General features: G+C 36.2%; 2 protein-coding genes across 3 annotated transcripts in view; both read right to left on the bottom strand.

Moving 5' to 3' along the window:
* LOC128219120 (TPR and ankyrin repeat-containing protein 1-like) overlaps positions 1 to 2,532 on the bottom strand; it is an 82,556-nt gene extending 80,024 nt beyond the window's left edge. The window contains exon 1 of the mRNA XM_052926941.1: positions 2,336 to 2,532. The gene's annotated coding sequence lies outside the window, so the exon portion shown is untranslated. The remainder of the gene's footprint in view (positions 1 to 2,335) is intronic.
* Positions 2,533 to 6,669: 4,137 nt separating this feature from the next.
* Positions 6,670 to 19,042, bottom strand: part of LOC128220479 (TPR and ankyrin repeat-containing protein 1-like) — a 77,573-nt gene continuing 65,200 nt past the window's right edge. Inside the window, exons 30-36 of one of the 2 annotated variants that reach the window (XM_052928888.1) lie at positions 17,636 to 17,794; positions 17,168 to 17,332; positions 15,825 to 15,907; positions 14,690 to 14,832; positions 14,296 to 14,513; positions 10,130 to 12,967; positions 6,670 to 9,692 (exon numbers count right to left, since the gene is read on the bottom strand). In XM_052928888.1, the coding sequence (XP_052784848.1) occupies positions 9,516 to 9,692; positions 10,130 to 12,967; positions 14,296 to 14,513; positions 14,690 to 14,832; positions 15,825 to 15,907; positions 17,168 to 17,332; positions 17,636 to 17,794 (3,783 nt within the window). In that variant the 3' untranslated portion in view covers positions 6,670 to 9,515. The remainder of the gene's footprint in view (positions 9,693 to 10,129; positions 12,968 to 14,295; positions 14,514 to 14,689; positions 14,833 to 15,824; positions 15,908 to 17,167; positions 17,333 to 17,635; positions 17,795 to 19,042) is intronic. The other variant, XM_052928889.1, reaches the window with a different exon arrangement.

Genomic DNA, 19,042 nt, shown 5'->3' with positions numbered 1-19,042 from the left:
GTCCACATGTTTCCCTACATACCATGCGATAGTGGTTAATGCTTTGTAATCTATGTTTTACAATCACCGCCGCTCAATAAAAACTATTTTTTAAAATAAAAATAAAATTGTGATTTCTTTTTCCCCAAATGAAACTATATCGCGGCAAATCATTAAAAGCGGCGGACGTTGCAATAGCTGTGAAAATGTACGTCTAAATATCTCGGATTTGCACCGTCATTGATAAAATGGCTGCCCCCAAAAGTTCTTGGTGGATAAAAAGTCGATGTCTAGAAAGGAACAAACAGATAAAAAGTTCTTTGATCTGTAACAATCATAACACGGTTGGTGAATTGGTATCGGACAATGAGGAAGAGAACTATCTGGTAAAGAGATGAATCTCTAACTTACGAATAACCGATGGTTAACGATAATCGAGGTAATCCGAAAAACCGAATATCTAGTTCCTGAAGAGCATTTCCGGTATCACTTGTTTACAATATCTCTCGCATATGTCAACGTGAAACTTTCAATAAACATGTCGTTCCTTAGGGTAAGTAACATATTTATAACATCAACATTCATCGGAAATATATTTTCAATTATATTATAGTTTAATTATATTCTTTTTCTAATCGTATATGTTATAATCAATGAATAAATCTTGAGTAATTTTTGAAACAAATTTTGACAGTCGGCGTCTATTATATTGATTACATCACCTCTGTATATTCGCTTTTTGGCAAGAGCGCTTCGCAACTATACTTCTGACTTTGCACTGTTGAAAACAGACACCAAAATTGAATTCCAGTGTGTTTTTCCACTTTTAAGAGAATGGTGGCGGGGCCTTTTGATAGGGAAAACTAGCGTCATGTTGGTAAATGGGGGAGATATTAGCATGATTCATATAAGAAACATATTATAACATGCATTTACAAAGTTTTAAGAGTGAGTAGTGAAAATATGAAGTGAACTTGTCAGGTAAAACGAAAATAAATGTGCACATACTGACATTCAAAACGAAAATTATTAAGTATACATCATAGCTTTTGCTTCTCTGCGGGGGGATTTTTCCGAACAACAAATAAAATCAATAAAAATCCAGAAATGTGATTTTATTTTTATCTTCATTTCCTCCCCTCCGACACGTTATGTCTGTAACAATTGTTATAACATAAAATTAAAAAGGCTTTACTAGACTTAATTATAGGTTACTAAACGCTTCACGCTGTGTGCAACATTGATTAGGGTAATAAGAAAACATGCAGCAATTAGAGTATAAGGATGGCCCCGTACAGTTTTAGAAGTTATGTGAACTATGTTGCTTTATTGTGTTGACCGAAGTAGGTGTAGAAAAGACTCTCCGTATTAGTAAGAAACGTTTAATGACCTTTTAAAAGATGTAAATTAAGTGAATTTACATTTGATCAGTTAAGTTATCCTTTTTATTTTGAAGAATAACAATGCTGGACATTATTTAAACTCAGTGATTTTTCTAGTAGTTGTCAGAGAGAATCATTTGTACATACGTTATGATTTTAAAAGGAAATTATTGTTTTTAAATACAACCATTTGATGTATCTTTTTAATAATCAAAGGACAAGGAAGTGCAGAGGAAAATTTATATGCATTTGCAGTCTGTTTAAAGACTGCTCGGTAGGTGGTGGTGGTTGAGAAACAATAGTGGTAGTGGTAGTAGTAGCAGCATTAGCAGTAGCAGTAGTAGCAGTAGCAGTAGAAGTAGCAGTAGCAGTAGCAGTTGCAGCAGCAGCAGCAGTATTTGTAAAAGTAGAAGTAAAAAGTAATCATTGTTTATTGCATAAAGCTGTGTCAATTTAACATACGTGTTTATTGCATTTTCTAATAATAAAACTAATAATACTAATAATAGTCATAATACTAATAATAGTCATAATACTAATACTAATAATACTAATAATACTAATAATAATAATAATAATAATAATAATAATAATAATAATAATAATAATAATAATAATAATAATAAAAATGATAATAATAATAATAATAATAATAATAATAATAATAATAATAATAAAATAATAATAATAATAATAATAATAATAATAATAATAATAATAATAATAATAATAATAATAATTATAACAATAATAATAATAATAATAATAATAATAATAATAATAATAATAATAATCATCAATCTTGATTGAATATAATGACACAAATAAACGCACTTACTTCCTGGTAAGCACTCGTATCACTCATTCTTAGATATACATTTGTCCATGTTTAAGCGTCTACCTTAATCAAAATGTATGTTAAAAACCTGAAAGATAACATATGCATATTAAGTGTACAAAATCTTAGGACTTACCAGTAGAAATTCCATTGTGATTGAAAAGTACATGTTTGAGTAAATCGTTGAAAAAACTCCGGGACTTTCCGTAAGGCCCCAATAAGTCAAAATGAAACTGTTTTTGGTCCCCACACCAACTGACAGAATGTGAAATACTAACATGTATTTTTTAAATATAGAGTTCCTATGGGATTGTTTGTTTTAATTATTTTTGTTAAGATTATTTTGTGTTTGATTATCTGATTCCTCTTAAAGGATCAAAACATATAACTTAAACCCAATACAGCAATACTTTGCCTTATGCCTTTTACGTCAGAGATTTCGGTACTATTTATAGCGATTACCTTTAAAGGTATAAAACTTCGTCTCGTCTTCTTTTCAACTATGATTTGTTACTTCCCATTAAAAGTTGACCAAACGCCGGGTATGATCGATCGTCTTATTCTCGTTTTGAATATGTGATAAAAAGCGCCGTAGCCACACTGAAGCGCACGGAGGCCTCCGCCACCTCTATTAAAATTTGGAGAGCAAATAAGTAAAATAAAATAAAGAAAAACTTATACAATGAAAACTAATAAAATCGACTTCTGAAATCGTGAAACGACTACAATGTAACATTTAATTATGAGAAATGCCAAAGCAACAGACAATGAGGCAAGCCGAGGCACCTTCTTTGCTGTCATTCAACACTGTCGGGACTCTGTACAATGTATGAAACCCTATAGAAACGCCTTTTTATCGCGCACTGATAGAACTCTCTATGTATAGAATGGGAATCCGTATTGGTCAAATGATTCCGCATGAATTTCACATATTTACATTTATAATAGCCTAGACAACAACATATACTAATTTGATTAATAAATTATTGCATGTTCCATTTAAGAAATGCTTAAATCTAGGCTACATGAAGGATCTATATAAAAACTGTAACCTGAAAGCTCCGGTTTCTAAGTGTAAAGCACGCTTGCGTAACAAGCAGGTGAAGCGCGTTATAAAAGAAGCGAACACATACAAGTTCTTATGGACATTGTTAAAGTTTATATAAACTTTTCATCACGAGGAATTCTTCTCAGAGGAAGATTGTTTTTAAAGACCAAGTCCGCGAGAACGGCAATTATAACTTCTTTTTGGGATGGATAAGCACATATGATTAAAAACTTTTTAAATACCTGAAAATAACACCAAAGATTGTGAAGTTTACATCGCCGCCGCCAACAACAATGGAACCTAAACCGAAGTGTTTGATGGTGCATCGACAATGAGTGGCCAAGTAAGTGGCGTTCACGTTCGGAGTAATGACCTCAGTCTTCATGCTAAATACATTACTCATTGTAAGACTTATTGTTTAAATCTAGTAGTTGTCTTATCACGCATTTAGGTTCCATCAATTCGTAATTTTATGAACACATTTCAACAACTTACTCTTTATTTACAACTCCGCAAAAGACACATAAAATATACAAGTGCAGAGTCCGATCTTTTAGCCGAATTACCAGAGTGTGAGGAGGAAAACGAATACATGTATGTCATATTTCAGTATACTTCAAAAGGACAGACTCTACCTGTTTTATCGGATACGAGATGGTTATCAAGAAAGGATTATATTAGCACGCTGTTCAATATAAACATATATACGACGCATTGAGTGATATTGTTAACGAACCTGATGCGTCCAGTTATTTGAGGTCAATGGGAAGCTGTATATGTTTGAATGTATACGACCACTGTCTGTGACATAGCAAGCCAATGAGTGTGAATTATTACGAGCTCAATTTAGAGCTATCAATTTTGCAGATATTCTCAGACCTGTAGGAGTAAAATCCGACTCTTTTGAAAAGATTCGTGACAGGTCAGTTAGAATAGCTGTACAAATAAATATATTGCCAGGGAAACCAGACAAAATCATAGGGATAATCGTCCACATAAACAATTTTAAGACGTTAAAGTGGGAACATGTGTGATACCTTGAAACCATGATCACCGTACGTGAAGCATTGAATACAAATTTAAAACAACATTTTCAAACAAACTTCCTATGATTAGCCAATTTCAAACCAAAGTTATAAGATGGAAACACTCTAATGAAACAAAAAAGGTGTCACTCAAAGAAGGATTTGGAATGTGTGACAAGAACAAGGTCCCGAACATTAATGCAGTTTTTCAGGTAATTTCAAGCATATCTGTGGGTTCCTGTTCATGCGAGCGCAGTTTCATTTCTTTAAGAAGAATCAAAACATAGACACGATAAACCATGATAGACTCTCGTCTTAATCGTTCGGCTTTAATGCTTGTTCATCAAAAGCATTCCAATAGACCGCACGTATATTCTGCGATTGCGGTTCCGGACATAGACACTTTTTGTTTTCAATTCAGAAAATAAAATTAAATTAAATATATCTGGTGTATCTCAGTGTTTGCTTATTTCATTTGTCTTTCAATCATTAGAAATCGCTGAAAATCAATTTAATCCTACCTTTTTTCCGCCGAGCTTGTCCCTGGGTCCTAATAACAATATTTAGATCTATGAAAATGTATATACAGTGGTAATAATGCGAATATTGATTTAACATGCCCGAAGTTTCGTCAATGACGAACTAAGAGAAGTCCTAAAAAAATCCTGAGAGAGCATGCCCCCATAAAAATGAAAAAAAAGATATTTTTTCACAACTTCATTATCTTTTAACTGCAGTATAGAAATAACAGTAATTTTCATGTATTTATCTAAAGTAAACCACACAGTAATGTAAACAAAATGTACATCCATATGATTTCTCTTAGCGTTTTTGTCATTTTTAACCCCCAGTTTTATAAAAAATAAATGTACTATCGTAATACCAATCATGCCATTAAACAGAAGGGTTAGTCTAAATATAGCTCAGCGACTTCGTGGACAAGTTAATCTTTAATCTTTCGCATTTTATGTTACAATTCGAAATTTACTGTGTCTGCCTACCACGTAAATGCCAGAAAATTTACAAATAGCGTCGGTATATTTATCTGCACTCATCACGTGACTTTCACATGCTAGATAGTATACCATTATACACTGGGAAATCATTATTCGCTATTTTAAAACGGGTAAACTAAGCTAACACAGCGATAAATATTTTTTTAATCATGTAATATGACGTTTATATTTGTCATCATACTAGGTTATATTGACAAATATTTGCTTGTTTTAAGGAAATACTGTATTTGCCGATTTGAACCATCTAATTACCATCTAGTCCCTTTGTGAGAACATGAGTTCACCGTCCTCAGCTACATCCATTTCCAAGGTCGTAATGAGGGCGTCGTAGTCGACGATGACAGCATGAACGTCTCCTTTGAATCATAGCCTACATTCATGGAATGTCTGCATGAACCTTTTTCGAATTCCACTTAATAAGTAACGTAATAACTCATTAACTAGAAACGAATCGTGTTGCCAGTTATCTATTAATGCATTTCTGGATTTAAGCCCTAACTGGTTATCTAGTTATGCTTTGCTTATTCCAATTACAAAGTAAAATAATAACTGGCACTGTCAGAGGAGATTACCGCGTAGGAGATTGATCAGACGGAGGTACAGGCATACGAATACTGTGACCTCACATATACGAGTATTTTGACATTACGTGTATGACGCGTTCATTGTCGTGTAATTATACCCCGTTAAATGTTGTTTATCTAGATCTGTATAATGTTTCTTTTTAGATATAACACCACATGAAGAACTTTGTGACATCTCTAGCACGTGTGTACCCAGTCTGATTTGAAACTCTTGGACAGTTTTTAAAGTTTGAAATACGAAGAAGACACGGGAGTCACGTCGTGGATGTTGTGCCTAGTTTAAAGGTCAAGTTTAAGAAATGTTTGGCATGACAATCCCCTGCTATGCATCTCCTACTAATTGCACTGATGTTACAGTAGGGGCCAATTTACTGTTTATTTGTTTATTGGCTCAGGGCCATTTAGGGTCCATTTCTATAATAAAACCTCCCAAACTGCATATCTGATAAGGCAATTAGGCATTTAGATTAAGATCAATACACAGACAGTGTGAATAATACACGTTTTTGTTGTTGTTGTTTTTTTGCGTGGGGGGGGGGGGGTGTGTCACTTATAGAAGGATTAAACTAGGCCTTTAAGGAATGTTTGGCATGAAAATCTCCCGTTTAATACACTGGTGTCATAGTAGAGGCCATTTCCTGTGCATTTGTTTATTGGCTCAGGACAATTTAGTGTTGACAGTTTTGGAGTAGATAATCTCATTGTCACACTTATACAAATAAACAATATGCATAGCTAATGTATTTATTAATTAAACCGATTGGTAATAAATCGTAAACAAATTAGAGTAATAAGTTTTTAAATAATTATATAACATGGATTTTAAATCCATTTTAAATGCATGGTCACCATTGTTATATCGAAATTGTGAAGCATCATGGTTAAATCATATAAATGGGCTATTATAAATAACATAACTCTTATTCTTATTCAAAGGCATTGTAATAAAACTAATATTATCATTTGAAAACAACAAAAACAACTAAAAGACAGGATGTATTGTCCATTTCTATAATAAAACCTCTATATCTTCACAGCAGGACACTCAGATGGTAGATCTGATAAGCAGCACCGTGCAGATAAGGTAAAGATCAATACACAGAAGTTTTGTATTATACACGAATTTGAGGGGCGGGGGGGGGGTCACTTATAGAAGGCTTAACCTAGGCCTTTGACAGTGCTTATACACTTCAAACAGGAATTTTGAGGCAAAACGAAACTTAAACAACAGCTAAATGGTTAACAAAGTGAAAAGAGAATAGCTTGTGGAGTAACTTTAAACAACAAAAGTAGGAACAAAATGAACACTTAACCAATCATTAAGAAAACAAGGAACAACTATAATACAGAATAATTTAGAATAAATATTAAGTGTTTCTCATTTTAAAAATGACCTTTTTTGTCAGACGTTTTCACAATTAGATGAGCTATATGGAGACGCTGAATTCCATCAACTTCGATATCCTGAAAGTTTTGGCCACATATTAAAACCTGAATCTAAAATGTATATGGTATTTTTCTTTATGGTATCATATGTGATTTCAAGAAAAACAAGTGGTTAGAGATATTTTATTAAAAGATCGAAATATACAAATATATTTTTTATTGAAAGATCTTAAAATAATGGTAGAAAATCATATATAACATCATCGAATGTTTGTTATTTAAATTGGAGCCTAACAGATTTAGAATTTGGTTGTCATAACTTGGTTATATTCACAACAAAAGTCATAATGTAGTGTGTAGCAAGTCACAGCTAAATATCTTGAGCGGTTTTTGAGTCATTACCAAGGTCAAAGGTGATGCTACTATAACGATGACACCAAAGCTATCACTTCGAAACAATCCACAGCACAAAACTTGCTTATCCAAAATCACAATGCATGGTATTAAAAATGATGATTTAAACATTAAAATGGACTACAGATGAAATGGAATGAAAATGGCACATACTATCAATATGGTTAGGCATAAAATAAAGCATATGCTATAAGGCACTTTTAAATTTATAAAAAAAAGGCGAATAAAAATGGAAAGAAATTGTTAAACGATGAAGGGAATACAATTTATATTTATGAATATAAACCAACTAAATTCTTAAGTATGCAATATACAGTAAGCTCTATAAGGATTTTGGACTAACACTTTCATAATTATATAATTGTCATACCGCTACTTTGTCTAAATAACATTTATTTACTTTAACTTTGACAAGCATCATTTTAAGTTGAATATGTAATGCTTCATCATGGGTGTTAAATCAAATGGCTGTCATAGAACTTCATGTTAACAAATGGGCCATGATGGCCATGTATCGCTCACCAGGGTGAATGTTTAAATCCTATGTTACCACAATACACTGTTACTCACCAATTCTCTAAGCGCAAGGCCTTTGGTTTTAGACAAGAAGAGGTTTTTTCCCGTTATTCCCTATGTAACACAGATGACCCTCGAGGCTGTTCCTATTTAAACTTGGTAGAGTATCGTTAGACAATGCTACACATAAGGTCATCCGAAGAGAACATTGCTATTTGCTTTCAAAACTGTACCCATGGTCTAAATTTTAAAGCTGTATCTTCAAAAGATTACCCAAAATATCTTTATGTAAATCAGGTGACCCCAACGGGCGTTGTATATTGGAGTTTTGACCCAACAGGCTTAATTTGAACAATCTTGGAAGAGGGCCCCTAGACAATACTACACCAAATATCTAATTCCTAACCTTAACGTTTTTGTCAAGAATATTGTTTATGTTTTTCCTTTCGTTTGCAATGGGTTCGGTTGCCATGGCAACCGGAGTTGTGCACGGAATTCATTTCTTTGAACGATATTGAAAGGGCATCTCCAAAGGAACATCCCATCGAAGTTTCATTGAAATTGTTTAAGCGGTTTAGAAGAGGGTTTTGACGACGGACACCGGGCAAAGGCCGATTACAGTAGCTCACCTTGATAAAACAAACTCACTACAGTTGAAAAAAACATGAATCTAAATAGTCTAGCAAACCACACAAAAAATTATGGAAAATAATGTATAAAATTGAGATCTCATGTCAGAATAAAGCGCAGAAAACACACAATTCAGCAGTTAGACTCTGTTGGTTGAAGTAGTCCAAGTAATTAAACAGTTGCCAAAGCAGAATCGGATTACAACACCCTATGCCCTAATGACCTACTTTAACTCAAGAAGTGCCTTTTTTCCCAGGGATATCTTTCACTAGTAAAACATTTGTTAAGCAGTTATGAAAATTCAGGGTTTTTTAGCGTCAAGTTCATTATTGCAACTTGTTGATATCACATGGCAGCAGTTTGTTATATAATGCAACCATGCGCTCTACTTTATTCAAAAACACATACTCCTATTATTGGTCAACTAATTTAAATGACAACTAGGCGACTGGTCAATTGTATTCATAGTCAAGTTAAAAGCAAATAGTGAAATAATGTCAATGACACCACATACATTCATGTAGCTCTAATAAAACAACTCATTTTAATGCAAAAATGTATTCCACCATGGGTAAATAACAGACAAAATGTGAAATTAAACATTAAAAATGTTCCATCGATCACAAATTTGCCTTTGAGTTAAATACTAGTCATGTGATTCCAGTTCCTCGGCCAAGATTATGGATGGTGCGATGGTCTATCGGTTTTGGAATCGTTGTTTTTTTCTTCTGCGTTGCTTGCGGGTCTGTTTCCTGACGGGCACAGACGGCTCCTCCACAACAGCTTCTATATCCCCTACATCGTCATTTTCTGACTTGACACGACCTTGCCTGGTCAATCCAGTAGTTGCTTTGCAGGCATCGTACTCTCCCTCCTGAAGAGTACGTGTAAAGTTGAGAATTCGTGGTTTAATTAAAACATATGCTATGTATTTCACCTTTTTAAGTAAATAAAAAGCACTGATTTCATATTCGTTGCCTTTACACAATCTCGCAATTCCATGAAGTGTGTAGTAAATGTACGTATACGTTTAGTTAATTCTTTAAAGAAACATTTAAGGTAGCAAAATCACCTCTTTTTCTCACCAAATCAAGGGACATAACGCCACTTATTTTATAGCCACAGTTAAGGGACACACACACACACACACACACACACACACACACACACACACGCATATATATATATATATATATATATATATATATATATATATACCCAATGACTGTGACGATTTCAAGCGTATGTAAAGATTTAATCACAAAAACAACCAAAACTTATAATTTATGAAAACATTAACATAATACTTACCTGTTTCAGTTTAGCGTGAACATCTTTCACAAAAGGCTCCACTGTCTGGTAGTCTGTTATAAGTTCCGTCAGATTTTGCCTTACAAGACCAGCTCCCGCCCAATGATGGCTTGTGATTTGCAAGTGAATTTCCTGTTCAATCTGGGGTATCAATCGTAACATGCGCTCAATCTCCATTTTGTGTCTCTTGTAATGCTGCTCCACATACTGTGGTTTATCCAGTCCAACACCAGAGTCATACACAAATTCTCGAATTTTCTTCAGCTGTGGTTCTATGACTTCATTGTAGCCTGTCTTAAATCTGTGGAATTCTTGACACTTCTGTGAATGAGAATTCTGTATCGTATGTGCCTTATGGATTCCCACCATCATTTGTATCCTCTGTTTTTTACTGATAGGCTTTACATCTAATTCTTTTTCCCAGGGATTTTGTGCTGTTTCCAAACTGCGCTGCTTTCTTGCCCCATCAACATTTGTTTTGTTTAACACAGAATCATCGCCTACGACTACCGACCTTTCTAACTTCAGGCGCTCTTTCAAAATATCTTCATAGAGGACTCCACATACCCCACAGTGTGTCTCATCAACTTTAATAGCAGAGAGCATGGCCTGAATCTCCGGCTTCTTCACATCCTTAGACATGCGTGCATCCCTGATATTACGGTACCATCTAGCGATACCTGTAGCAGCCCAGATTTCACGCTCTCTTTGTGCCTGATCCTGTTTTTCTTGGTGACTTTGCCTCAATTCTTCCTCAGTCAGTTGCCCATCAGCCTCGGGCATTCCCTCCACATTTTCCTTGATTTTCTGCTCAGCCTGGTTTAGCAGCCGCATTGCATTGAAAGTGTCCTCTGTCTTGAAGAAAGAGGATCGGAACAGGTCCATTGAGGCAGCTACAGGAACCGTCTCTAGAGGGTCTTTATTCCTTTCGCCCTTCCATGAACAAACAAGCATCTCTTCTCCTCTTCCCCGGACCTTCAAAAGGTGCATCAGTACACCTGCAACATCAGCAACGCCATTGCATTCTTGCAGGCATCTGACACTTCGGTGCATTCTTGCAGGGGCATCAGCAGGTAAATTTGCATGGCACATCATCCCCATGAGGCTGCTTTCATTCTCAATTAGCACGGTTTTATCGATGTTGCATACCAAGGTCATGGCCAGTATCAGAAGTCTCTCTATACATGCATACAATGTCGGCTCTCCTTGACATCTCTCAACAAGCATCCTCATCATTTCAAACTTGCCGAAGCAAACTCCAGCAACTGCAAATGCTATACACTTCAGCCTCTCCTGCATACGGCCATCATTTTTTTGGGAGTAGCTAGGCTTCCAAGAATGTACAATTTCTACAGTCGACTTGTTGCTTGCTTTTGAGGATAGCGTGGCTCCTATGAATTTGAGCAGACTGATGTAGTTGTTTGGAGCTACAAAGCAAAAGTTTCCAACATTTATGGAATTGAACTTGGCAATCACAAGAAATGTCAGGACGACATAAAACTCCATCCACATGAGGTATAGGCCAATGTCATGGAAATCTAAATTTATTTTGCCGCGAAGCAGATTCACAAATTTGCCAAACTTGAAAACAGCCTCATACGGATCATAAAAGATCAAATGTTTATAGGCATCGGCAAATCTTCTTGCAATGCACTGGACATTTATGCTTCCATTCTTGTCTGTGTCCATCATCAGCGAGTAGGATTTCAAGTTTCCTTTGAACTTAGCAAGTACCTTCTTCGCAGACATTTCTCTGTCTAACTCATTCTCGAGTTTTGACATCTCAGCATCGGGTGTCCTTTCGAGTCGTCCTGAGCCAAAGTCAAGGTTGAACATATAGAACCCCATCTGGAAGACCAAGAACACATCCGTCTCTCGTACCGCTGAACAATTCAATCTAACGTCCCCATTGACCGATTTCATCCACCTATCATGAAAGTACCTCTTCAAGTGTCCATGAACCTTGTCATTCCTCACTATGAAGTCCAGTAGCTGCTTGCTGTTGGAATCTATCAAGGTGGGATGACCTCCTTTGGGCATCAGATCTTCCCAGAGTTTCGTCACAGCCCGGTACTTCCAGCTGAAATCTCGCTCCCCATCGCCGATGAACTCCGCAACAACTGGTTTCAGTTTAACTGGACAGTTCTTTCGAAAGTTTATAGCTCCAGAATGCACTGTCGCCTCATACTCGATCATCAACAAATCCAATTCAATCATGCGCTGAAAGTCATCTTTTGTCTGTACTCTATGCAGTTTGTTGCATGGGTTGTCCACATTTCCACTCTGTTTGCATTTCATACCCATGCTGAAGTTTTTACATACCATGACTTGTTTCCTTCTCGCATTCAGCTTGTTCCACAATGGTTCCAGCCACACAGTCGTCTGCTTTAGTAAATACTCTACAACAGATTCATGGGCAGCAGTCTTCTTAACCTCAATTTTTTTCTTGTTTTTATCTGCCTTAGTTTTGAACATACCCAAACACAGCGGCCTTTCTTTAAGGTGAATCTCAACTTTATCCTGGCTGCATGGATGTAAGCCATAGAACTGCTCAATCCTCCTCACTCTTTCCAAGTTGACTGATGCGTGCGGATCTACCAGAGCTATGCACACTTTGAACATCTGTCTAATGCCTTTAATTACTGTCTTCAGGTTCTCATCATATGTCAACCGTTGCCTTTTTACCAGCCTGTCACAACAGGCCACACTGCCAGCGATGTTTTTAAACGGCTTAGCTCTCCTGAAAGCCTGGAGTGCCTTGCAGATATAGTCATCGTCACGGGACATATCCGCCTGTAGAAGCAACACACATCCCAATCCATCCTGGTCTCCACAAGCCTAGGGGAAAGATTGTTTGTGGGCTTAGTAAGATTAATATATTAATCATTCAAACCTGAATGAGGGGATATGAATCACTCAGTTATATGTTTCCTGGGTAAAAACCAGAGGCCTGTTTCATTAAAGATCTTCGCCATAATGTGAAATTATCAAGGAGCATCACTTGACAATTAACACTAGCAAGCGTTATAGGCATTACTACACATGTGCATACTTTCACTAGTAACAAACATATGTGTACAATTCATGTGGATATCTTGAATGGTTATCTAGTTATGACAAAGTTCATGTTTTTGCACGACTTTTTTTAACTCAATGGGCATATTTTGTCAATTATATATATATATATATTGAGCAGTGGTATCGTGGGCGTTTAGGCAATGATATTAAAATTCAATTTGTATATATATCATTGGTATCTTTGGGCATTTAGCCTATAACAGTTTAAGGTGTTGAAAAAAAAGTCAAAGATGCCTTAATATCTCTAACAATATTTATTCATACAACTATGTCAGTGAAACCCTTAAGGTGACCAAGTAGTGTCCCAAACATGACGAATGTTAGGCAAAAATAATAAACATGTATCCTGGCAGAACGGCTGCATTTATTATAACTATATTATCAGCGATGTGATTGACATGGCAGCTTAAGGGCTGAACTATTTTGGGGAGGGGTTTAGGGAAGCATAAAGCAGTTTAATCAGAGAAACAAAATGTTAAGTTATTGCTTTTATATGTTTTTATTGGTCCCTGGAGCCATCAGATACGTTAAATTCGACGAAACCGCGGAAAAATCACATCAATGATTATATGAAAAACATATCCAATAGAAATACTAATGAATATCTGCATGATTCTAAATCTCGCAAAAGTAAAATGCTAAGTAATTTCAACTCACAAATGCATTATATGTTAGACTGAAATGCTTAAAATATGTAGGTCATTAAGATCAGATAATGTCTAAATTGTTATAATTGTTTGGGAAGTAGTAAATTGAAACTATATAAATATATAGAAGGGTAATGTCAAGCAATACCATTAAATTCATATTAAGATTGCCAGAAATACCCTAAATATTGGTAGTCAGGTAGTTAAATACGTCTAGCGAATACTGGGTATGCAGAAATACACTAGTTCCCAAAGAAACTACAAAATATATATCCTGACAGATAATACTGACAGGGTATTATGAAACTTATGTCAAGCATCACAGTTACGTGTCAAATAATTGAGGTAGTCAGCATGTTATTATCGACCGACTTCATGTTATTTAAGTCAATTTTAAAAGTGTGCACATTTTGTATATGCTTTTAAATCAAATTTATCAACCTGGAACTTATCTGCTGCCTCCTGTGCTGCCGCGCTGAAGCAGCTGGTGAGAGCAGCAAGATCAGTGTCTGATTTTTGAAGTTGGTGGGACAGATGGCGGCATTTGACGAGCAGGCACGTGGCTATGATATGCTTGTCAGAGGTTTTCCGGGCCGTTAATATGGCCTCCTCCAACCAACCGTGCATCAGTAACACCTTCGCAGCTCCATCCAGGTCGCCTTAATATAACAGGACATACTGACTGTTGCTGTTATTATAAAGCAATAGAAAATTCCAAACCACTTTGCTATTAATTGATATCAGGTAGGTTTTGTATAAAATGCCAAAACCATTGTTTTCTACAGTTTAGATCCAGAATGCTTATTCATCATAACCCTCCGGCCTTATCCCATACCATTGGACTCCATTATCTTAGCAGCCTGCAGTATGTATCCACGGTTAAGAAGGAACTCCACACGGTCGTCCACATGCTGGAATTTCTCCACGGCTTCCATCATCTTGGCTTCTTTGTTGTACTTATGGTACAGCTCAGCAGCCCTGCAGTTACATGGTGACCTTGTATATTTATTTGAAACAAACGATGTTTATAAAACATGTATACACACCTACCGGCAGCCAGTTTGTCATTTTGCATTTAATGTTTTTGTGGTAATTTAAGGTTATGATCAACCGTTGTTCCAAGGTTGAGGACAGTAGGACTAATTCTAAATGTTATTATAGGAGTTTCCAGTAAAACATGTATGCTTCCTGCTGACAGCAGTGAATAAGTTAAATCAGTAATATTAAAATTCGACTTGTCATGACCAGCCACCCTACCCAGTTTAAGAATAGTATGGCCAAACATACAATAGTTATCAATAGTCTACCGACCAACTACCCCACATATTCAAAGCAACATACCTTGCTTCTTCATTGAAGGGGGGTACAATTCAGACGAGAATGGCTTCATTCAAAAGCGGTTTTGAAGTGTTAAAACATAATACTGATGTTTTGAACTGTTTGTCGTTGTTATAGGTTATTCGAACTTTCTGGAATATCCACACAACAATAAACAGATTAACAGATTTTACCCCACCCACACATCAAAATTAATCAACAACCTAGCGTGGTCATCACTCTTTTCATCGTTTTCTTGCGAATCAGACTTGAACCTGACAGTAAGGGATTATTGAATATCCAGGTATCATGAAAAAAAAACTATTTAACTAAGAAAAATAAATAAATTACGTTTGACCTTTCATATATTCATTCTATTAATGGCGGCGTAGTAATTCGGTCATGTATATTCATGCCATCGTGATCATAGAATATGTTTTCTATGACACTCGTGAAATAAAATACGATCTAACACTGAAATCAACAAATATGTTCTACATTTATTTATTCACGTTTACTTCATGAAAAGTATTTGTATCCAAAAGCTAGTTTGTACCGTTTTTATGATTGCCTCTATTCTAAAACATTTCTGCAAAGCATAATGTAGTGGTAGGACACCATTCCTGTAGTAAACAAAGTTCTATCATATTAACCTGTGACTGAGATTTTCTTCTGTATAGTGGTTCTCCGGCTCAATCAGCTGCTGGGGTATTGACAAGCCCATCTGTCTCAAATTCTGAAATATAATCGGAATTTCATTTTTTACACAATTACCCATCCCCTCCCCTATGCTTGTCTCATTCCGTTCGTGGACATTTGACTTTGGGGGATATGATGAAGACTTTGAGTGTTGTGTCAATGAGGGGAATATTCTACTATTAAAATATAAAATTTAACTATAACTGGGACCTTGACGGTTATCAGTTGCCTCGGATGTGGTTTCTCCATATCGTTTCGCTAAAGGAAACATTTGGCCTTAATGTCATGAGAATCTTCCCATGGGTTTTGGAGATACAAAGCAGACCTGAGCTCTTTGGCTCAAACCTTTGAACTCGACATTGAGCCGGCACGCCTACAATTTGGCTTATCCAAGTCTCGATATGGTGAACTTTGACCCGACTTTCATGGAAATCTATCATAGAATTTCATGGGAATCCGTCATGGCGATTAGGAGATAAGGTACGGACACTAAATATATTGCTCGAACCTTTAACCTTGAAGTACGACCTTTACAATCAGCCAGCCTTATAGGCCTGATATGTTGGTTCTGCATGATGTCTCGATGTGGTGAGCATTTGACCCGACTTTCATGGAAATCTGTTATAGGGTTTACCAGATAGGGAGATGGCAAGAAAGTGCGACACACGAACAGACGGACTGTACAATACAAATTCCTACATACATGTAGCATGGGGGGACATGGTAGAGCAGCAGTGGTACCTTATTGTAAGTAGCATGATTTCACCCCTGAAATTGCATACAATAAAATCGGACATTTTGTTCATTAGGAAAAAGTAACATGAATACAGATATTTTCAAATTATTCCCCCCCCCCCCCCCATATAGCAGACCTATTTTATGTCGATGTATTACTGGAAGGTGACCTCATATTATTTTGTTTATCATTTGAAAGGGATGTGAATATGAGACTATTTCGAACTAAAACTACTGTTACAAATAAAACAAATTAGCCTTCAAACATGGCAGAATAAGTCAGATCATCTCAAACTGAACTTAAAATAAAGAACTAAAACAAAAAGTGCAATGAATTTCCCTGTAGTGTAGTTTGATTGACTGAGTATACATATTAACAAACAGCAGGCATTGCCCTTTCATATAAATAATATAAATATTATTAAATGGCGTTACCAGGCACCCAAAATTAGCATTATTGACAAAGACTTCATCCATTGGGTACCTTGATACATCTAAAGATAAGTTTGTGCACTCCATCAAAGAAAAACACACCAGCTAATTAGAATACAAGTTCTAATACCTCGATGTTTATGCTATATCGACGCAGTGTATCGATTGCCATGTTATAATTTTCATTCTCCGAGAGCACATCTAGAGCCTTGTTGAAGTTCCCTAACTTTTCGTAACAGCGGCTGCTGTCACGAGGCTGCTTTATGCATCGGTAGATCTCCGCAGCCTTCTCAAACTGTAAACAGGTGTCAATGCATTGACCTGTCAATGTCAGTGAATTGAACTATCAACGTCAGTGAATTGAACAGCCAACGACAGGGAATTGAACAATCAACTTTAGTAAATTGAACTGTCAAGTGAGTGAATATAACAAGTTAAACTATTAACGTCAATTACCTAACCTGTCAACGTCAGCGCATTAAATCATTTTTTTCTACCATATACTTGTACATGTACCGCTAAAGAAAACATTTAAATTCAAGGATTCTACTTGAAAATTCTACCGTAGGGATATTTTCTTGATAACATGGACACAAACCTGTCCCAGTTTCTCGAACATTTCGGCAGCCAGTTTCTGTTCCTTGGCATTCTGTAGACAGAGGGCAGCTTTCGCAGGCTTGTTACACTCAAGGTAGAGCTCTGCAGCACATAGAAACTCATCGTGCATTTGTCGGGAGTTGTCCTTCATTTTGGATGCCTGTAAGGAGGATAAATTTAGTTTTAGGTTAGAGACTGAGGCCAGACTTTGCAGGCTGGTTACACTCTAGGCATAGCTCTTCCGCATACAGAAACTCTTCCAGAATCTGCCAAGTGTCTCATTTTCTTTGCCTGCAACTGCATTAGCTCATTGACTTTTCAAGCTAATCTGTATTATAGTAGTCTAGATGCCATTAAGGATGAAGGTCAAGCTAATCTGTATTGTAGTAGTCTAGATGCAAGTAAGGTTGAAATTCAAGCCAATCTGTATACTGGTATGTCTATATGCCAGTAAGGGTTAAAGTCAAGCCAATCTGTATAATAGTAGTCTAGATGCCAGTAAGGGTGAACGTCAAACCAATCTGTGTAGGCTACTGTGTAGTCTAGATGTCAGTAAGGGGTGACAATAATGCCAATCTATGGTATAGTAATCCACTTGCCAGCAAGGGGTGAAAGTTATGCCAATCTACAGTATTGTAGTCAAGTTGCCAGCAAGGGAGAAAATCAGGACAATCTGTACTGTAGTAAAGATGGTTTACAAAAATTCAAGCAAGGCTTAAAGTCAAGCCAATCTATGGTTTAGAATGTCTAGATGCCTAAATGCCAGCAAGAGTGAAAGTCAAGCCAATCTGTGGTATAGAGTGAAAAGATGTCAAGCCATTCTGTAATATTGTATAGATGCCAACAAGGGTGATGGTAAAGATGCAAGAAAATGGGAAAGTCAAGCCAATTTGTAGTACATAATGCATAGACGCCAAAACAATTGAAATTGAAGCCAATCTGTTGTAAAGTAGGTCTTGATGCTAGCAAGGATGAAAGTGAAGATGCCATGAAGGGTGAAAGTCAAGCCAATCTTTAATACAGAATATATAGATGCTTAAACGGTGGAAATTCAAGCCAGTCTGTAGTATATTTTTTATAGATACCAGCAAGGGTGAAAGACAAGCCAATGTTGAGACAAGAATGTTAAGAAGCCAGCAACAGTGAAATTCAAACCAATCTGTAATATAGTATGTTTACATGCCAGTTAGGGTGAAAGGCTGGCGAGTCTGTATTACAAAATGGCAAAATGCCAGCATTGATGAATCTAGACAACAAGGGAGAAAGTCAGGCCAGTCTATAGTACAGAATAATGTAGATGTTAGCCTACAAATAAGCCTAACATTCCAGACCAAATAAGTTGAGGTTAAATGTATGTTCAACAAAGGTAAGGTACATCATTATATACATGTACGTCTGTTAATAATAA

The sequence above is a fragment of the Mya arenaria genome, chromosome 15 (assembly GCF_026914265.1).
Source record: "Mya arenaria isolate MELC-2E11 chromosome 15, ASM2691426v1".
In the NCBI taxonomy this organism is placed as follows: domain Eukaryota; kingdom Metazoa; phylum Mollusca; class Bivalvia; order Myida; family Myidae; genus Mya; species Mya arenaria.
The sequence above is the reverse complement of the archived record's forward strand: the minus strand, read 5'-3'. Positions and strand labels throughout refer to the sequence as shown.